At 37.7% G+C, this 18,427-nt stretch overlaps 1 protein-coding gene across 1 annotated transcript in view; it reads right to left on the reverse strand.

Moving 5' to 3' along the window:
* Positions 1 to 839: 839 nt before the first annotated feature.
* Positions 840 to 18,427, reverse strand: part of GPCPD1 (glycerophosphocholine phosphodiesterase 1) — a 47,092-nt gene continuing 29,504 nt past the window's right edge. The window contains exons 12-19 of the mRNA XM_016212052.2: positions 17,787 to 17,864; positions 17,112 to 17,151; positions 15,374 to 15,435; positions 12,945 to 13,010; positions 11,113 to 11,249; positions 10,422 to 10,557; positions 9,857 to 10,017; positions 840 to 4,040 (exon numbers count right to left, since the gene is read on the reverse strand). Coding sequence (XP_016067538.1) covers positions 3,851 to 4,040; positions 9,857 to 10,017; positions 10,422 to 10,557; positions 11,113 to 11,249; positions 12,945 to 13,010; positions 15,374 to 15,435; positions 17,112 to 17,151; positions 17,787 to 17,864 — 870 coding nt within the window. The 3' untranslated portion in view covers positions 840 to 3,850. The remainder of the gene's footprint in view (positions 4,041 to 9,856; positions 10,018 to 10,421; positions 10,558 to 11,112; positions 11,250 to 12,944; positions 13,011 to 15,373; positions 15,436 to 17,111; positions 17,152 to 17,786; positions 17,865 to 18,427) is intronic.

An 18,427-nucleotide genomic window follows, 5' to 3' on the forward strand; every position in this document is an offset into this window, starting at 1 on the left:
ATTGTTGGCATGGCTCCATCTTCCCTGAACACACCATGAAAACGACCCTGGTCTCTCAGGTCACAAAGGCTGTGCCCCAAACTGGCCTCGCAGGAACTCTGACCTCTACCCCACCCTCTAAGAGCTTGAGAGGTCGGTGAAGAGTTTGTACCACCCCCGGATCTCTCCTTGCCTCCAACACCCTCATATGGTCTTAATCATATGCTCTCTTGCATTTTAAACATTCAAATCTATTTCTCAAACTAATACAAACCCACTGAGAGATTATACTTGAATGAATTGCCACACATGAACACCAAACCATGCAATATTTCTAATATACTTTGCTTTCTACACCAGAAGTACATGATCCAAACCTAAAATGCAAGAGTAAATCAGTTATATCGAAATTAAATGAACAGGACCCCACTGTCTACCTAGAATACCAAACTAGTCACAGCGTGAACAAAATGCTAGCAAGCCGTGAAGAGAAAGCGCCAAGGCACAAAGGGCGATGACGGCCCATCAGAACTCACGAGACAGCCACCCACAGGTCACACAAGTCCTATCCAAGGCAGCACTTTCCGGAAGGGGCAACAGGGCCTGGGGAAAGCCATACCTTATTCCCACACTGTCCTCACTTATTCCCAGCCATGTCCTCATTCAGCACAAAGTAGAAAACTGGTTGACAGCAACCCATCAAATATGTGCGCTCGACCAACCAGAGCAGAGTGAGAACTCCATGTGCACACATGCAGACACATGAACAAACATGCACACGTGGGCACACACACGACAATATGGCCAAGCATGCCACACCAAATTGTATGCATACTGTGAAGCAATCTGAATTAAGAAACTAGGGTTGTGGCCACCGCCATTTATTTATCTAGTTCATAACTAAGTAGAACACTACAGTAGTGCTAGAGATGCAGAGAAATCCTGCCCTTATGGGGCTTACAATCTTATTAGGGAAATAAGACAGGCACATAAAAAGGCGGGCTTTAGAAAGCATATGCTGACAAACGCCACGAGAATTCAGAAGGCAGCATAGTTTAAGAACAGCGAAGTCACAAACCCAGTTCGAGTCCCAACGTGGTCAGTTAACTCCTCTGGGTTTACTCCCTCGGCTGCGGAATGAAGTGGTGAGGTTTAGAGGCTGTCTGCATTTGTTTGCATCCTGATTCTGGGTAAAAGCTGAGGAAAGTGTTACGGAGTAGGTGGCACCTGAGCTGGACACGGAAGGAAGGCAGAGGAGGCCTTCCCCACAGGGACAAGGGGCTGAGGCAGGCGGAGGCACGGGGCCTGCGGGGAGAAGACGGGCTTCGTGCGGACGACGGGCGGGAGGTGCAGGGGTGGCCCTGCAGCCCCAGGCGCTGCCCACAGACGTGAGCCGGGGTCCTCACACTTACACCCGGCCAGTTACTGCACATAATTCCAGACTGGAGAAAACACCAAGAACGGCAGCATTTTAGCAAACATTTCACTCAACTTCCAGAAAATATAGAGTTTAACATTATACCGCTATGACATCAATAAGCTGTTCCAGTTGTCAAAATGTAAACCAATTCAAAGGTTACATTCTTAGTAAACATAACTAAATCTCTTAATTCAAAAGGACATTTGATACAAATTATATTATCTCAGCAATTCCAACACTTATTTTCTACTCTGTTCCATTTACTGTGGAAATAAAAATGAGTACGACAAGCCCCCTGCCCCTGAAGGGTCGGCATCCTGATCAACTCTGCCTACCCCGGATGCCCTGTGGTGCATATGACCAAGGCATGCCATACGGCCCGGCGTACAGAGGACAGAGTCACCCGGCTCAGGGCAGAGGCGGATGGCTCAAGGAGAAATGAATTTGGCAAGAAGCAGAGGGCATATGGCTACAGACAGGGCGCGTTGCATGCCAGGGCCCAGCACAGGTAGTGCGGCCGGAGCGGAGTGGACAGGCAGAGACAAGTGACACCTGGACTTAGTGGGCCTGGACTCAGCCCCAGGAAAACGCTTGCTGTGCTCTAATCGCCTTCGGGAAAGGGAGCAGTGAGGCTTACACGCTCCTCGGCGGACTGCCCTGCTCAGGAAGCCGTCTGCACCGCCTCCTCTCCTCTTTCCCCTTCCTTCCCTTATGATCACAAGTTTTCAAAACGGAGCTGGGCTGTGGAAGGAACAGGGAGGCGCCAAGGAGCAGACCAGGGGTGCGCATAGCTGGCCGATCAGGTCACCGCGAGGTAACGGTAACCGCACTGTACAGCTCTGCAGACGGGCGTTTCCTAAAGGTGCCTACTGGGCACCAAGGGTTAGACAATCCCACTCAGTGGGTGACACAGGGCGCCCTGGCAGAAGGCTCCACTTCCAAAACTATTTTCCATTCCATATCAGTGCTACCAACACAATACCACAGGATTTCAAAGCCTATCGTTATCGTCACACAATTATGATCTGACCAAGAGTGCATCACTCGGCTTAAAAGATAAAAAGACACAACGTGTAATTCCTAGTCTTAGGTTCTCAGCTATGACCAAAATAGGCCAATACGTGAACAAGCTGTCTCGTGAAGAACACACAGTAAAAGGTAGGTGGAAATAAGCCATCCCTTTAGGGTAGACTCTAAATCCCAATTTCTCATAATAACATTATAGAACCAAGTCTACAAAAGTAACACCTTCTTGCAATTTCATTTTATAATGAAGAAAATAAATCTGTGTATTTTATTTAACATTCTTTTAAATTACAGTTATGCCAAAGACAATATGCTTCTAATGAAAGAAACCTTAGCATAACCCTCAAAACATGCATATACATTTAGTCAGATCTTCGACATTGCTAAATAAATTACATGCATGATATACATTAACCAATAAAGATACTAATATGAGAATTCAGGACATTTATTTTTCTGCATGGAGATTTAACTACTGTACAACACACACACAAAACAAACCCATAAAGCAACGGTGCGTGATAGGTAGTGAGAGAGACTTAAAATAAACATATTTAAAATGCCTGCAAACAGGCTTTTTTTTTTTTTAGGCAACAAAATATTTTCAGTCCTTGACACCTTCTCACACTCACCTAGCACCACAGATGCAAGGACTTGCGGTAAACGTGTACAATCTCATGCTTAAAACCTAAAGCATGCACTGAATAGAATTTATACATAATGATCTACTAAGTATGCAATACATACTTCTTCTAATATTTTATACATTAAATTACCCTGCAGCATTTTTAATATTTATGGAAAACAACTTTTGAAACAAGTTTTCAGGGATCACCTCTAGGCTGTTTACACAGGCATTGGTTTGGTTAAACGGGAAAATGGCAGCAGCCTCAAGGTTCATACTGAATGAAAATGGTGTATGTGCATGTCAATCCATGTAAAAAATACATATATACACAGATGGCACAAAGATTTGTGCAGTTGGAATCACCAGTGCAAATGCATGCATTTGAGGTACTTGTTTTTCCCATGGTCAGGTATAATTATGCATAGTCATGTTCCTCAAGTGCTAAATATTGCAGACCTGATTGAATGAAGAACTGAGATATTTATACAGTTAATTTCAAAGTGCTATGCTTTTAATGGACATTGTTTAATTAACATTATCCGTTTACATATATAGTTTAAAATATTTACCAACCAATAAATTTTCTCATTGTAAAGAGGCTGACTGGTAATTATACCTGGCCAAGTGATTTAAATAGCCTACTTGAAATTCTAGCAAGAACTGTAGTGAAACAGTAAAATACTTCATTATTGCTTCATTGGACTGAGAAACCTAAAAGGCATAGATAAACAATGCTCATGAAAAGTAATACCCAGAAGAGCAGTGCGTGCCCCCAGATGGCCTCTGCCCGATACAAGCTAAGCGCTGTCCATATTATCAATGCCATTGGCATCCATGTGGATACCAGGCTCTGCACACAAAGGTGAAGGAGTAAAGTGGCTAACAGTGGGACACAAGCAGCTCTTAAGCTCTGGCAATTCTTGCTTCAGGCGTTCCAACTGCTCCACTTGGAATATATTTGGCTGTTCAGGCATCCAATCATATATCCTATGATGAAACAAACACAAAACACATAAAATAGGGTAATTTCATGATTTACTTAAGACCAGTCTGACTTAACCTATTTAGAAGAATTTGTTTACAGAATGCCTAGGACATCCATATTACAAGAGCCCCCCACCCTCCTTTTTAAGATGTAAACATCAGTTCTATTTAAAAATAGTTCTCTTCTCCCCAATCTTTCTGATAATCCAGAATAGCAGCATTTCCTTTTGTACCCCTGATGCAAAAGAGCTGATTAGAAAGCAACTGACTCAGCAAATGCAATCTGTAGTTTACTAGTGCTTCTTTAAGTATCTTCTCTCCAAGTCAATCAACTGGCAACGCTTGTTTCACAGGCGGAAGCTATTTAGAGGCAGAGCTAGAATTGATACCCAGCTCTGACTTCAAAGCACAAAGACCAAGATGAGAACTTCTCACTGTGTGAGAACTATGCTAAAGCTGTGCAGTGCTGGCAGAGGTACCCAGAGTCACAAGCACAGAGAAACCCCAGGTGATGGTGGCAGCACTGTCACTGCAGCAGCAGGGAGGATGGTCTTTCATGCTTAAATGCGAAAGCCAGGCAACTTACAGGAGGCACTGCAAGGCAATCTTTATGACGTCACAGTGGGCAAGTTCATAAACCAGATGAAAATATGTATTGACCTGGTTAAATATTTGACTATTATAAAACAAAGACCTTCTGTTAATTAAAGACATATATAACAGAGGGTGGGAGCGGGGAGGAAGCAGTCAATGGGGGAGGGAAAGGGGGACATGTGTAATATTTTCAACAATAAAGATAAATTTAAAAGAAGACATATATAAGAGAATGAAAAGTGACCTCTGGGTCAAGGAATCAGACTGAACGGAAGCATCTAACTTCACTTTCCCCCATATCCCGTAAAAAGAAAGCAAAGGGATTTTTGAGAGGAAAAAAAAAAAATCCCTGAGTATGGGAAAAACCAGACACAGCAACAAACTTTTTGGAGGCTGGAAAACAGATGGGTAAGTAATAAAGTGTTAGCAGCACAGAAAAGGCCAAATCAAGGTAGTAGTGGAAAAATGAAAAGGGCAAGTTAAAAGCACCAAATTCCTCCAGAACTGGGAGTGACAGGGAAAGGGGCCGAAACTGGGAGGGTGGGCTGAGGCCTGGAGCAGCAGCAAGTTAACGCCCTCCCTCCTCTCGGCCCAGAGGCTGCCCCTCCCCCACCCGACAGGTTACTGCAAGAACCAAACAGGAAATGCCTTGGAACAGAGGACAAGACCAGGTGAGGGTTTGGACATTTTACAAAACCTCTAGCAGCACTAGGGAATTAGAGATAGTACATACATATAACCAATGCTACACACAAAGATGCCCTCCCTTTTCCAGCTCTCTGCCCCCACGTGGCTCCAAGAACCCTGGCAGCCAGACCTGGATCCTCTCGGTAGTTTATCTAGATTCTTCTATGAGCAATCTGATCAGCCAAAAAGTAAAGTTCTAAATCTAGTGACATCAGAGGTATGATCAAACAAGCCACCCAGATCACCCATAGTGAAATCCAAGTTAACACAGTCCAAGCTTCCAAAAATCTTTTAAGATTCCAATTCCTTATGAGAAGCAACTAAGGGTTTCCAAACATTTGAGGAAAACTAACAGATAAGACAGTGAGCAAAAGAGAAGAAAACTCCAAAATAACAAAATGTCCTCCTTCACGCTTTCAGAGAAATAGTAATTTCATCAAATGAAAACAGGATGTTACATATACAGAAAAAAGTATTAGGGGGAAAAAAACAGTCCTTGGAAATTAAAAAAAACACAATAGCAGATGTGGAAACCTCATTAGAATGGGCAGAAGGGGAAGGTTGAAGAAATTTTTCTAAGTGGAGTAAAAACACAAAGATAGAAAGTAGGAAGAAGAAAAAAAGGGTATGAATTAGAAGTCAGGCCCAAGAGTATATAATATGCAAAAAGGACTTCTATAAGGGAAAAAAACCTCAGAAAAATGGAAGGGACAAATTGAAAATATAATTCATGAAATTTTTTGCATTTTCAAGGACATGTGTCAACAGACTAAAAGAGCTACCAAGTTTCTAGCACAATGGGTGAAACCAGACCCATAAGACCCATCTCGATGAAATTTTAGAACACTTGTGACAAACAGAAGACTCTCCAAGCTTCCCGACAGGAAACAAAGAAACCACATGTGCGGCAACAGGAATCAACATGGTTTCATGCTCAGCAGCAACACAGGAATTGTGAAGGTGACAGAGAAATACTTTTAAAATTGGAAGGAAATGATTTCTAATGTGGAATTTTATGTCCAGCCACAATGCTTGCAAATACACTTATCTATGTGTGCACTGGGTTGCAATGTAAAATGCATCTCTAATTGTGTTGGGGTCAAAAAAGTTTGAAAGTCATTGCCCTGGAGAAACTTTACACGTGTTCTAGAAGACCTGGTTGACAATGTTTACAGCAAATGCTGTAATAGCAAAAACTTGGCAACCATCAAAATGTTCTCAAATAGGAGGATAAATTATGATAGACACATAGAACCATGAATATTACACAGCCATGAAGATGGACAGATTATAGCTACATGCAAAGATGAAAGCCATGCAAAACTAAATGGTATATTGTTTAGTGACAGAAATAAGAATTAAAATGTTAAAGAGAATAATAATTTGATAAGCAGTTATATCTGAGGGAGGAGATAAGAGAATAGAGTTAGGAAGAGGTTCATGGGGGACTTCAAAATCTAATGATAATGTTCTTTAAACGTGTTAGTGCATTTTAAAAAATTATTTGGGCAGACCCGGTAATTTTTTATAAAAAGAGGGGACATTGCCCAAATTGCCAGGAAGCAAGTATTATCTCCACACCAAAAATCAAACCATTCGAGAAAGGTAAACTAAAGGCCATCTCAGTCATTATCATAAATGCAAAAATTCCAAATATCAGCAAATCAAACGTACCGGTTTCTATGATAATATATCACAAAACCATGATGAAATGGAAATCTACTGTGTGCTAAATCCTTTGAAAAGGAGAGAACACATTAGTTTCTGATGAACTAAAAGACCCACCCTCATCACAATCCTCCCCAGTGTAAAATGAACGAAAGGCTCTGAATCACTAATCACTCAAAACCTTCTATATAATGTCTAAATTTGATAATGAAAAAATTATAGCATAAGCACATTAAGTACCAGAAGACACAGCTAAAAAAACTAGGCCATAGTAACTCAGCTAGAGACAATAAAAGGGACAGGTGTGGGGGACTGTTGCATTTAAAAAAAAAAAATTATTGATTTGAGAAAAACATTGATTTGTTGTTCCACTGATTTATGCATTCATTGGTTGATTCTTGTATGTGCCCTGACCAGGGATCAAACCTTCAACGTTGACATATCGGAACAATGCTCTAACCAACTGACCAACTGAGTTACCTGGCCACGGCCTGCTACTTTTTATTGTAAGCCATAAGCCTTATAGAACTATTTAAAATTTTAAACTATATATATATATTTATATATGTGTTAAAAATTACATATACATATGTTAAGCTATATATGTATATATACACATACACACACGTACACATATATAGCTATGCATACATATATATGTACTGCTTTGATTAAAATTTAAAAAACCCAACACCCCACACCTTTCAAAGGTAAAAACCAAATCCACCTCACCCGTCCTCAGACTAGCAGGAACCCAGTGTTGGGTGTCCCCTCAAAATCCTCCACAGCTTCAACACAGTCCTGCCCAATTCATGTTCTAGCCCCTAAAACTCATATCCTGTCAAAGCAAATTTAACCACATTCCAAAATCCATCTCAATGCTTCCTCTTTAAAATTATTCTTATTGACCCCAGGCTAGGAAGAACTCCCTTTCTTTAGTGCCTTTTATATTGTACAGCACCTTCCTGTTCTCCGTCGTGTGTCAGTATTTGGCTCCAACCAAGTAAGGCCCTTGAGATGATGGATCTGCCTAAAGTCTGTGTACTCTACAAAGTCGTACATGGTATAACCTCACAATACATTTTCTTGCCTGAAAACATTTGCAATCATTCCTTCCTCAAAGAAACAAAAAAATATTCTTCAAAATTTTGCTAAAGCAAACACTTCCTTCAAATTGTTGATTTAAAATTTTAGTTTTCCTTTAATTAGTTGGAATTGTCTATTAAAAAGAGCTATGAGCCTGGCTGGGCGTAGCTCAGCGGTTTAGCATCGACCTAGGATTCAGGCCATCGGGGCTCGATTCCAGGTCAGGGCACATGCCCGGGTTGCAGGCTCGATCCCCAGTTGGGGGCGTGCAGGAGGCAGCCGATCAGTGACTCTCTCATCATTGATGTTTCTATCTCTCTCCCTCTCCTTTCCTCTCTGAAATCAATAAAGACATATATATATATATATATATATATATATATATAAAAGAGAGCTATGAAACCTGTTGCTTAAAGCAAAATTAACAAAATAATTAAGAAGGCAAGCATTATCTGGGCTGCAATTTTAAAACCAGACTCAGACAAAATAGTAAAAAACAAAAGTTTTATTAAGAAAGTGATAAAACTTTATAGGACAAACAATAATATGAACTAAATCCAAGTATTTTTAAAGCAGGCCTGGTAAGAATTTCATCACTTACTCTTTGCGTGATGCTGCTCAAGTATGAGCAAACAGTAAATAACATCCTTCCTAACCCATTTCTTTATACTAAGCAATCTTTTCATTTCTCAGATTAATGACTCTCAAACTTACATCATAAACACCCAGGGAGCTTATAAAAAAAGAATAGAAAGATTTGTTCAACAAATATCTGAAGTCCTACTCGGTATACACATTGTTCTAATCTCTGGAGATGCAGCAATGAACAAAACAGGCAAAGAGTCTTGCCCTCATGGAGTTTATGTTTGCATTACGTACGTGAGAGTGGGGGAGGCCAGGGAGAAAATAAGTAAAATATCATGTGTCAGATGGTGGTAGATGCTATGGAGAAAAGTCAGAAGTATGCTGAATAGAGGTGGTTATCTGAATCAGGACATTCAGGGAAGGCTTTACGGAGATGTTGACATTGGGGATGGGGGGAAGATAAGGACCTGGAATTCTACTCTAGGTGACACAGAAAACGGTGGGAGTTTTAAGCAGTGACATGATCTGCCTTCGTTTTAAAAGGCTCCCTCTGGCTGCTGTGCTGAGGACAGACAGCAGGGAGGCATGGGTAGAGGCAGTGGTCAGTGAGCAGGCTCCTTCAATAATGCACGTGAGAAATGAGACACCTTGGGAGTAACAATAGTAAACATGGTGAGTAGATAGATTCAGGATATATTTATTTAAAGAGAATCAACAAGATTGTTTGACTGAATTTGGGATATAAGATAAAGAACAGAGTCATCAAAGACTCCAAGGATTTGGCCTGAGAAACTGGAAAGACAGTCATTTATACTGAAATCAGGAAGTCTATAGCTGGATATAAAAGTTTAGAGGTCAAGGGAAAGGTCTGAGTTGGAGATATAAAAATTTAGAAATATCTAAAAGTATGAAAAGCCACAGAACTGGATGAGATCATGAAGAAAGTTGGTGTAGAGAGAAGAGACTGGGCAGATAGCCCCCTCCCCCCCCAAGGTGACTTAGGGCGCAGTCACCTGAACAAGCTTCCCAAGTGAATGTGGTATATTCCAAAGTTTGAAAAATTCCACTGACAAATGTTAAGATAAACCTCAGGTTGAACTACAGAATTTTAACTAAGTTTAATATTATTTATAATTTTATAAAATAAAAGCTACTTTTCCCCTAACAGTTCATGAAAATTTTTCATGAAAAACAAATACCTATCATAAATTAGACCATTAACTCCAAATTCCTTCAATTTCTTCCTGTTTTCGGGATCGTTGGTATCATCACCCCAGCAGAATATGACTAGTCCCTTAGCTTTTGCCTCTTGAATGTAGGATGGGTTTCTGAGCAGGTCTTCAGTATGTGCGTTTATCCCCTAATGGAAGAAAAATAAGTTACACGTGAAAAAGCAACTTAACTGCAAATGCTAAATGGCCATACTCTACATCAGTGCTCTCCAAAGTAGAGTGGGCAGGAAAAAAAAAAAGTACAATTTTTTCTATCAAGCAACTGTACAGTCTAGCCATTTTAGATGATTCATAAAACCCACTCAACTACAAAACTTACCTAACCTAGGCCTGCAAGGAAGTATATATTTTTTGCTCATGTATCTGTTTTTGATTCTAAGATCTAATACCCTCATTTTTAAGTAGAACTATCTGCTTGTTATACATAGATCAAAACTAACCAATTAGATGTGTAGCATAACATGAAACTTTATTTACTGCTGCTCTAAAACATTTAAAAAAAAATTATAATTAAGAAATTCAAACAACTTACCAATAGATTTTCAAACTGTGCAAAACTCATTGCAATAGCAGTTGTCCGAGATCTGAGGTCCATGAGTTCAGGGTAAATATCAGACTTTCCTTGAGTCAAAAATAATATGGGGTATTTGTTCTGCTTGTGCCGAACCCTAAAAAAGACAATTTAAAAAATGCCTCTTCATTGGGGAGATAATTATAAGATAGTTTTGAAACTTTAGAAAGTAATATTATATATATATATATATATATATATATATACACATACATACATACATATATATATATATATATATATATAAATAACACTTCCCCCAAAAGCATAATTCCATTAGTGAGATATAACCACCATTAATATGCATCTATTGCATTTCAGTCAAAAAATTTAAAAAATTTAATTATTCTATGTAAGAGCTAAACTGTTCTCAGAAATGAGCAGCAAGAGAGCCCTTGAGGGCTTACAACTTGGTAAGGAAGATGTTACGTGCAACACAGGGTATGAGGCATTAGGACCTAGTGGGCGTGGAGATCACAGGAGTGAAGGGTATCCCAGCAGGTAGTCCTGAAGGGAAGTGAGGATACACATAACTTGACTGACAGGACAAATCAAGGGTGAAGTCTGGGCACCTCCCCACCTCCAACCATAATCTTTATACCCTAAGTCCTAGCTACAGTCTGAGTATTGGGGGAGGGTGATGATTACTCACATTGTGCAAATATCTGGATCAAATGAAGAAAACACTATTCTTCTCTTCCCAGAATTTTCTAAGACAGTTTTTAAAATGATATCCAAAAACAGATTCATGTCAAAATACGTTGATAAGTTCCCATCCCACATTCCATCCTATGCAGAAGTAAACAGGAAAACAAAAGTCATTAGCCACCTGAGGCTCACAGTGCTAGAAAAGATCATCTAGTCCAACTCGTATTCTACAAATGAGAAAAGCAAAGGCCTGAAAAGATGAAGTGACTTGCTGTGACAAAGCAATTATACGTACCATCAATAGACTTTTGTTTTAATAAGGTAACAAATAAAAGCTAAAACTGGAAATTTGCAATCTATTGTGACTTTTTAAATAGTTTTATATACTCTTCATAAACTTTAAGACAGAAAGACTCCACTCATTTGCTAACTCATTACCAAAAACCCCCAAATCCTGCCCTGGCCGGTGTGGCTCAGCGGTTAGTGTGTCGGCCCCCACATCAAAGGGTCACGGGTTCGGTTCCCTGCCAAGGGCATGTGCCTGGATTTCAGGTTTCGGCCCTAGCCCCGGTTGGGGCATGTGCAGGAAGCAACCAACTGATGTTTCCTCTCTCTCCCCCTTCCTCTCTCCCTTCCACTCTCTCAAAAAGCAATAGAAAAAAATATCCTTGGGTAAGGATTAACAAAAAAATAATAATAATAAAGGTGCTGGCAGTTAAGAAAAAAAAAGAAAAGAATATCCCTGTTCTAGAAATTTGGAGCAGGGTAAACATAAAAATAAAATAAAATTTAAAAACCTGGTAATTATGAATTGCTAGTTAAATATCTCATTTTTTGGATCATAAGCATATCAAGTACCCTGAACAAATAATAAAAATAATTCTCTAAATATAGCTAAAATACCAAGAGTCCTGTTGATATTCAAAAATAAAATATTTTAATTAGAATATCATTAAAATTAAAATAAATTTATTCATTAAAATAAATCAAAAAGCTCAGAAAACTAAAAATTACTTTAGTTGAGCACTCGCTATGCTAACTAGGAGCAGCTGATCATAAATACTTAGCAGGCATGATTTGAGGGCAGTTAGGATTATTCTGACCCAAACAAATTCCAGGATATTGTTCTGGCTGCCCAATCATGATACCAGAATTAACCACTACTGACCCCAACCCAACCAACGCTCTTACCATGCACCCATCCCTGTAACACATATCCCCATCTGATTCTGATACACTCAATAGCTGCTTGGCTAGAATTTAAGTTCCAGGAAGGTGAGGCTTTAGGCTGTTTTGTTCACTAGCTGATCCCAGTACCCAGAAAATGCCTGGCCCATAGCAACCTTTCAATCTATAATTGTTGAACAAAAGAATGATTAAATCTGGGAGTGATTTAAAACACACTTGCAGAAATTTCGTTTCCTGGTTAATTATTACTAGCTACTAGCACCTAAAAGAAAACTGCTTAGGACATTATTTAAAATGTGTTCAGATGGGGGGGGATAAAACAAAATTCAATCAGAGTCCTAGAGATCTGCCTGGCCGTTGTTTTCACAGTTCGCCTTATAAGGATGCACAGAAACCACCTATGTAAATGCACACAGCAGATACATGTAAATGGGAATTTCTACTATAATACATTTATCACGACTTTTAGGTACTCACATATTAGTATAAAATAAGTTTTATTAAAACTGTCTAAAAGCACTGTGCTTACTGGAAGAAGCCACAATAAGTTTTCAGTTTCACTTACTCCATTAAAACAAAAAAATAGGAATGAATGCATTTAAAGAAACGGGGACGGGGGAAGAACATGTTACACAGAGAATTACTTACCCTTTGTTGGCAGATCCACTTTATTTCTATGTTAAACCCTACGTCTTCTGGCAAAGACTCTAAAACCTAGAGTTTTGTTTGTTGGTGTTGAATTTTGTTTTATTTTTGGTGAAATGAATGGTAGAATAAGAGAAAAAAAAGAAAAACAAAATTATTACAAAAAGCAATCTGTGAGAAAACATATCACTAGTAAGGGTAAATGTTTTGTGCCTTCAGCATAAACCACTATCTTTCATACTCAAACTGACAACCACACTGATTAAGAGAGACAAAGAAATTAAACAGCAAAAGCAAGTAGTCTTAGGCAGTATCTGTGAAAACCAATCACTACTACCACAAAGATGGATCCTTAACTTAAAATTTTTTTCACCATTACTTTACTGGACATCCAAAGTGAGCTGTAATAACTTAGGTGACCTCAAGGATTTAAGAAGACATTTGTTGTGTTTTCTGAATTTCATTCAAGTATGTCAATCTACTATACCAAGATATGGTTATATGAAAAACCATGGTTCCTAACTTGTTTCAAAGGTAGTGCTTCCCAACAATATCATGTTGATAATTCCCTGAAAAGATGTTATCTCCAAAAGAAAGATGATACCAAGGCTCATAAATAAGGCTATGACTATATAAATGAACAAATAATATGGTGTCAACTTATCTAAACTAAGTTATCTGACACTCTGCAATAAACCATTTTGGCAGTGTCATTAGAAAATCAAATTGAAAATATGAAGCCTGGTTATGAACCTATAAAGAGCTGACTTGTTTAGTCTTCAAACATGAAGGCCAGGCAAATACATAAACATGCTCAGGGCAAAAGGAATTTGAAACAGATTGTGTTTTTAACTTCAATTTATTTCAAAAATTTAGAAATCATTTAACATGTACAGTACATATGATATTTGCTTTTATAACAGCAAATAAAGCACACTAACAGAACAATGTAATTAATAGCAAGAACATAGCTTGGGAGTCTGGTGACCTGGGAACTAGCCCTGGATCTATACTAACCAGCTGCAGAAAAAGTACAGTACCTGAGTTTGTACTCAAGTATGTGTGAGGCTTCTGACTTTTTTCTCTTTAACCATATTTATTTAACATACCCATCACATTTTTACTGAGCCAATGCAAAATTAGAAAACTAAAGTCAACAGTATATATTAGCGTTGAGATTGCGAAACATCAAATTTGCAGAAAGATCCTCCTTTATACTGAGATTGTATTTGGCTTTTTTTGTGTTTTAAAATTTCTCTGTGATTTAATTATAGTGATGGCAGTGAGTGAATGAATGAGTGTGTGTGTGTTTAACTTATTTGGCTAAGCAAATACTGTCAAACTTTTCACAAACAATTTTTTTAAAAACTGTTTTCTATTCTATGAAATCACAAGCCTAGGAATCATGAGATTTCTAAGAACCAAATGATTTCAGAATTTTGGAATAGAAAGAATGACTTGACTTAGCTGGGCTTCATAAATATCTGAAAAATTATTCAAATCATGTTTTAAATGCACTAAGTGTCCATATAGGAGGTCTCTTGTAGCATCCTTTTTGTAGGGTGAATAATCATGATAAATTGAAATGACCCATTTTTGCCTAAGTAATCTATAGCCCAACTTGTGTGGCTCAGTGGTTGTGCATTGAACCATGAACCAAAAGGTCACCAGTTCAATTCCCAGTTGGGACACATGCCCTGGTTTTGGGCTTGATCCCCACTGGGGGCTGTGCAGGAGGCAGTTGATGTTTTTCACATTAAAAAATAGAAAGAAATCTACTATAGGTGACATCACCAAGAAAAGACAATGTAGAAGAGTAGAAGTTAGGATATGGAGCCTGCAGAATAAAAAGCAGAGCCAGCAGGGCTACGGAGAAATGTCTGGTGTTCATGTAGGCTTGCCCGACACTATCAAACAGATTCCTCTTATAAATTGTGTCTAGTTTTTAAGTCTTCATGCCAGTTTTTGTTATACTTTAAGTAAATTCTTAAAATCTGTGTCTCATTTTAGGTAACCAGGGTCTTTATTTTCTTTGGAGAATCTCATTTCTCTCCAAGAATTAAGGAACAGTTAAAAATATTGTAAAAATGCCTCTCTTACCATCACATCTCTCTCCCACCCCACTTTCTATGCACTCTCCTTCCTGTTTATATACAGAAATATGTGAATTTCCTATTCTTACCAAATTAACCAGTTGAGGTGGGAATTTTTATTCATTTGAGCAGATTAATTACTCTTTTTTAAAAAAGGTAGTAGCATAGGTACACCACATAAGAATGTATCTTCTCTAACAAGCATCAATGATGACAAGTTTATATTAATATTGCCTTTAACGCAAACTTTTTAGTGCCCATTTAAGAGACTAAAATTAATTATTCAGGTATAACAGAATTAATGAGACAGCCTTGCCCCAGTTTTCCTAAGGAACTTACCATCTTAAGAGAAGGAAATGGCTGATTTTCAGATAAAGCATTTTCTTCCTCAACCAACGATTCTGAAAAATTTAAATTAAAAAAACACAGTAGATAAAATACCATTTTATCACTAAGATCTTTTCCTAAATTCTCAGGGTAAAAAAAGACATGCAAATTATGAAATCCCTTCATATGTAGTGTTTGAAGGCTTTTGTATTTATTAAACAATTATCCCCCCCGATTTTTGAAACAAGCATCCTTTTTGAAGATTATTTTACAATATTTAATAGAAACACCATATGCCCTGGCCAGTTTGGTTTAGTAGCTAGAGTGTCAGCCTGAGCACTGAAGGGTCCGGGTTTGATTCTAGCCAAGGGCATGTACCTCAGTTGCAGGCTCCATCCCCCAGCAGGGGTGAGCGTGGGAGGCAACCAATCCATATGTCTCTCTACACTGACGATTCTCTCTCTCTCCCCCCTCCACTCTCTCTGAAAAGCAATGGAAAAATTGGGGTTTTTTTCCAAAAAAAAAAATCCTCGGGTGAGGATTTAAAAAAAATAAATTAATTAATTAAATAAAAAAAAAATAGAAGCACCATGGTCTGTGGCGCCAACAGTGACTATTTTCTTATAAAAGTTGTAATACTACTTTTTTAAAAAAAGTAGTCACAAGAGTGATTTGTTATTTCTTAATGGAATTAAGAGCTATGTCATCTTGCTAAGACTATTTGAAATATCAAAATCAGCTCACAAGGTAGAAATTAAGAGAATCTACAGCTACTAATATGCTTTGGTTACCACTGTGCTTAATCCAAAATAGATTCCACCTCAAGAAATAGAATAATTTTTTTTCCAAAAGAAAAAAAAATTAGTATCAAGCTTTTCTTTAAAAAAAAAAAAAAAAAAAAAGCCCATGTACTATAAATTAAAAAACAAACCATGTAAAATTTTCCAGTTGAATAAATTAGAGGTTTAATTAATTTTATTATGAACAGTTATGAAATATCTAAGTCTATTAATTCATATTTGTGCTCTAGGGATAATTTTTTGAGTCTTTAAGCCCTTTACAATTTTTTCATACAGACATCTCAACTGTGCTGTTATGACAACTGCAGATAAATATCTAATGAGTACCTACTATATGCAGAATACTATAAATGACTCAGAATATAAAAACATTTTCCCTGCCCTTAAAGGTTTATATTCTAACTGAAAAGATAGGACATATACAAAAATAAAGAGTTAAAAAAAGTATCATTAAGCTTCAAATGAATGGCATAGACTATTAAGTCCCAAGGGAGTATAAAGTAAAGTAGAATTACAAAGGGATTTTGTAGGCAGGACAATCTTTGAGGAACCTGAGGCACACAGTAGTTAAGTAAACTGCCCAAGGTCACAACTGATAAATATTAGATAGAGCTGGGTTCAAACTCCTGGCTCTGGAGCCAGATTCTATGCTTGATAAATTCTCTACTTTGTAATGTGAAGAATGCTGGAAATGTTGAAAGATACTAAATTATAAAGAACTCTGATCATCAAGCTAAGAAAACTCATAAAAGTAAAAAATCATGGTTACTATACATGCCATATATACATTTGAAGATTAATATACGTAAAGCTTTCATGTTTATAAAATTACATTTGGATAGCCCAGTATTATATTCATTAAAATGACCAAAAAGTGTGTTAAAATGGATAAGGAAATACCGTATATGCTAACTATGAAATAAAAACAGTGTTTCCATATTTGTACATACCTTTTAGATCTTTAGATTTTAGTGCAGTCACGTGAGTGAGCTAGAAAACACATACACAAAATGCAATCATTAAAAAAAGCCTTACTTTATGAAGATATGCAGTATCTGTAGAACTATAACTTGAAGAGCTAGTAAGTTAGAGAAAACTATAAAGTATAGAATTTTAAGTTTAATAAGAATAAGCACTAACCACTGTATATATTTTATATGTTCACACATACACGTAAGATCATAATCAAATACCCACTTAGGGAAGAATATAAAATCATTAAGTTAGGAAATTGCTTATACTCAATCAGCCATTTATTTAGGTGTCTAATGGGAACAGAAAGGTGATCATACAAAGTCACATGGTATAACAAAATATACGAAGATCTCAGTAATATAAGTATAAAACCAACAATAGCACAAAAGGTCAATTGTAAAATAGCGAGTTACATAAAGAAGGGCTAAAGTAGACCAGAGGCAACCTAAGATTATGGATGAGAAGAGCTGGCCCCTATGGCCTCCAAAGACTAATAGCCTAGCCCCTTCATGTATGCAAAAACCAATGGGGTCCAGGAATGCACGCTGAATATATCATCTCCATGTGCAAAGAGAATATGACCACATAAAGACAGGTACAAATAGTCTTAAAACTAAAAGATAATTTACATTTTATGCTATTATTACTACCTTTAACAACTGGAGTTGGTCAAATGTTAACTCCTTTACTGGAATTTCAAATAATTCAACTGGATCAGCTTCAAATTTCTAAATAGGAAACATAGAGAAAAACAGGCCCCTTATTATTACTGAATGATTACTCTAGACAGGCCTAAAACTGTAATTTACTGAATGATGAGAACAATTACTTGATGACCAGTGAGCCCACGTAGAGGAGCCCTTCTTATCTACCACCACCCCCCAGCTCCTAAATTCTGGCTTTTGTTTTTAATGTTAAGTGGTAATGCCTGGAAGAAAAAAAACACTGGAAGCAAGCTATGGCATTGAAAACACTGAAAACAAGCCAGAGGTTCAGTGATTTCCTTTATTTCCTGCCATCCTGTGTATATTTTATTCACCATACCTATGCCACATGACTAGGAAATCAGCATGCAAGCATTGTGTAAGAATTAATTCCTGTCAATAAGTTTCTAGCCTTTTCTAAATCTTTTAAACTTAAGTTTGGTTAAAAATAGCCACAGAAATCAATTGTTATTAAAAAATGTCTGATTAGCTATAAGTACTAATACTTAATAGGAACTCTAATCTATTATAAACACTTTCCCCTTGAGCAAATCTGTTTTTAAAATTTTAATACCATATCAAATGTC

The sequence above is a fragment of the Miniopterus natalensis genome, chromosome 7 (assembly GCF_054644295.1).
Source record: "Miniopterus natalensis isolate mMinNat1 chromosome 7, mMinNat1.hap1, whole genome shotgun sequence".
Taxonomy (NCBI): Eukaryota; Metazoa; Chordata; class Mammalia; order Chiroptera; family Miniopteridae; genus Miniopterus; species Miniopterus natalensis.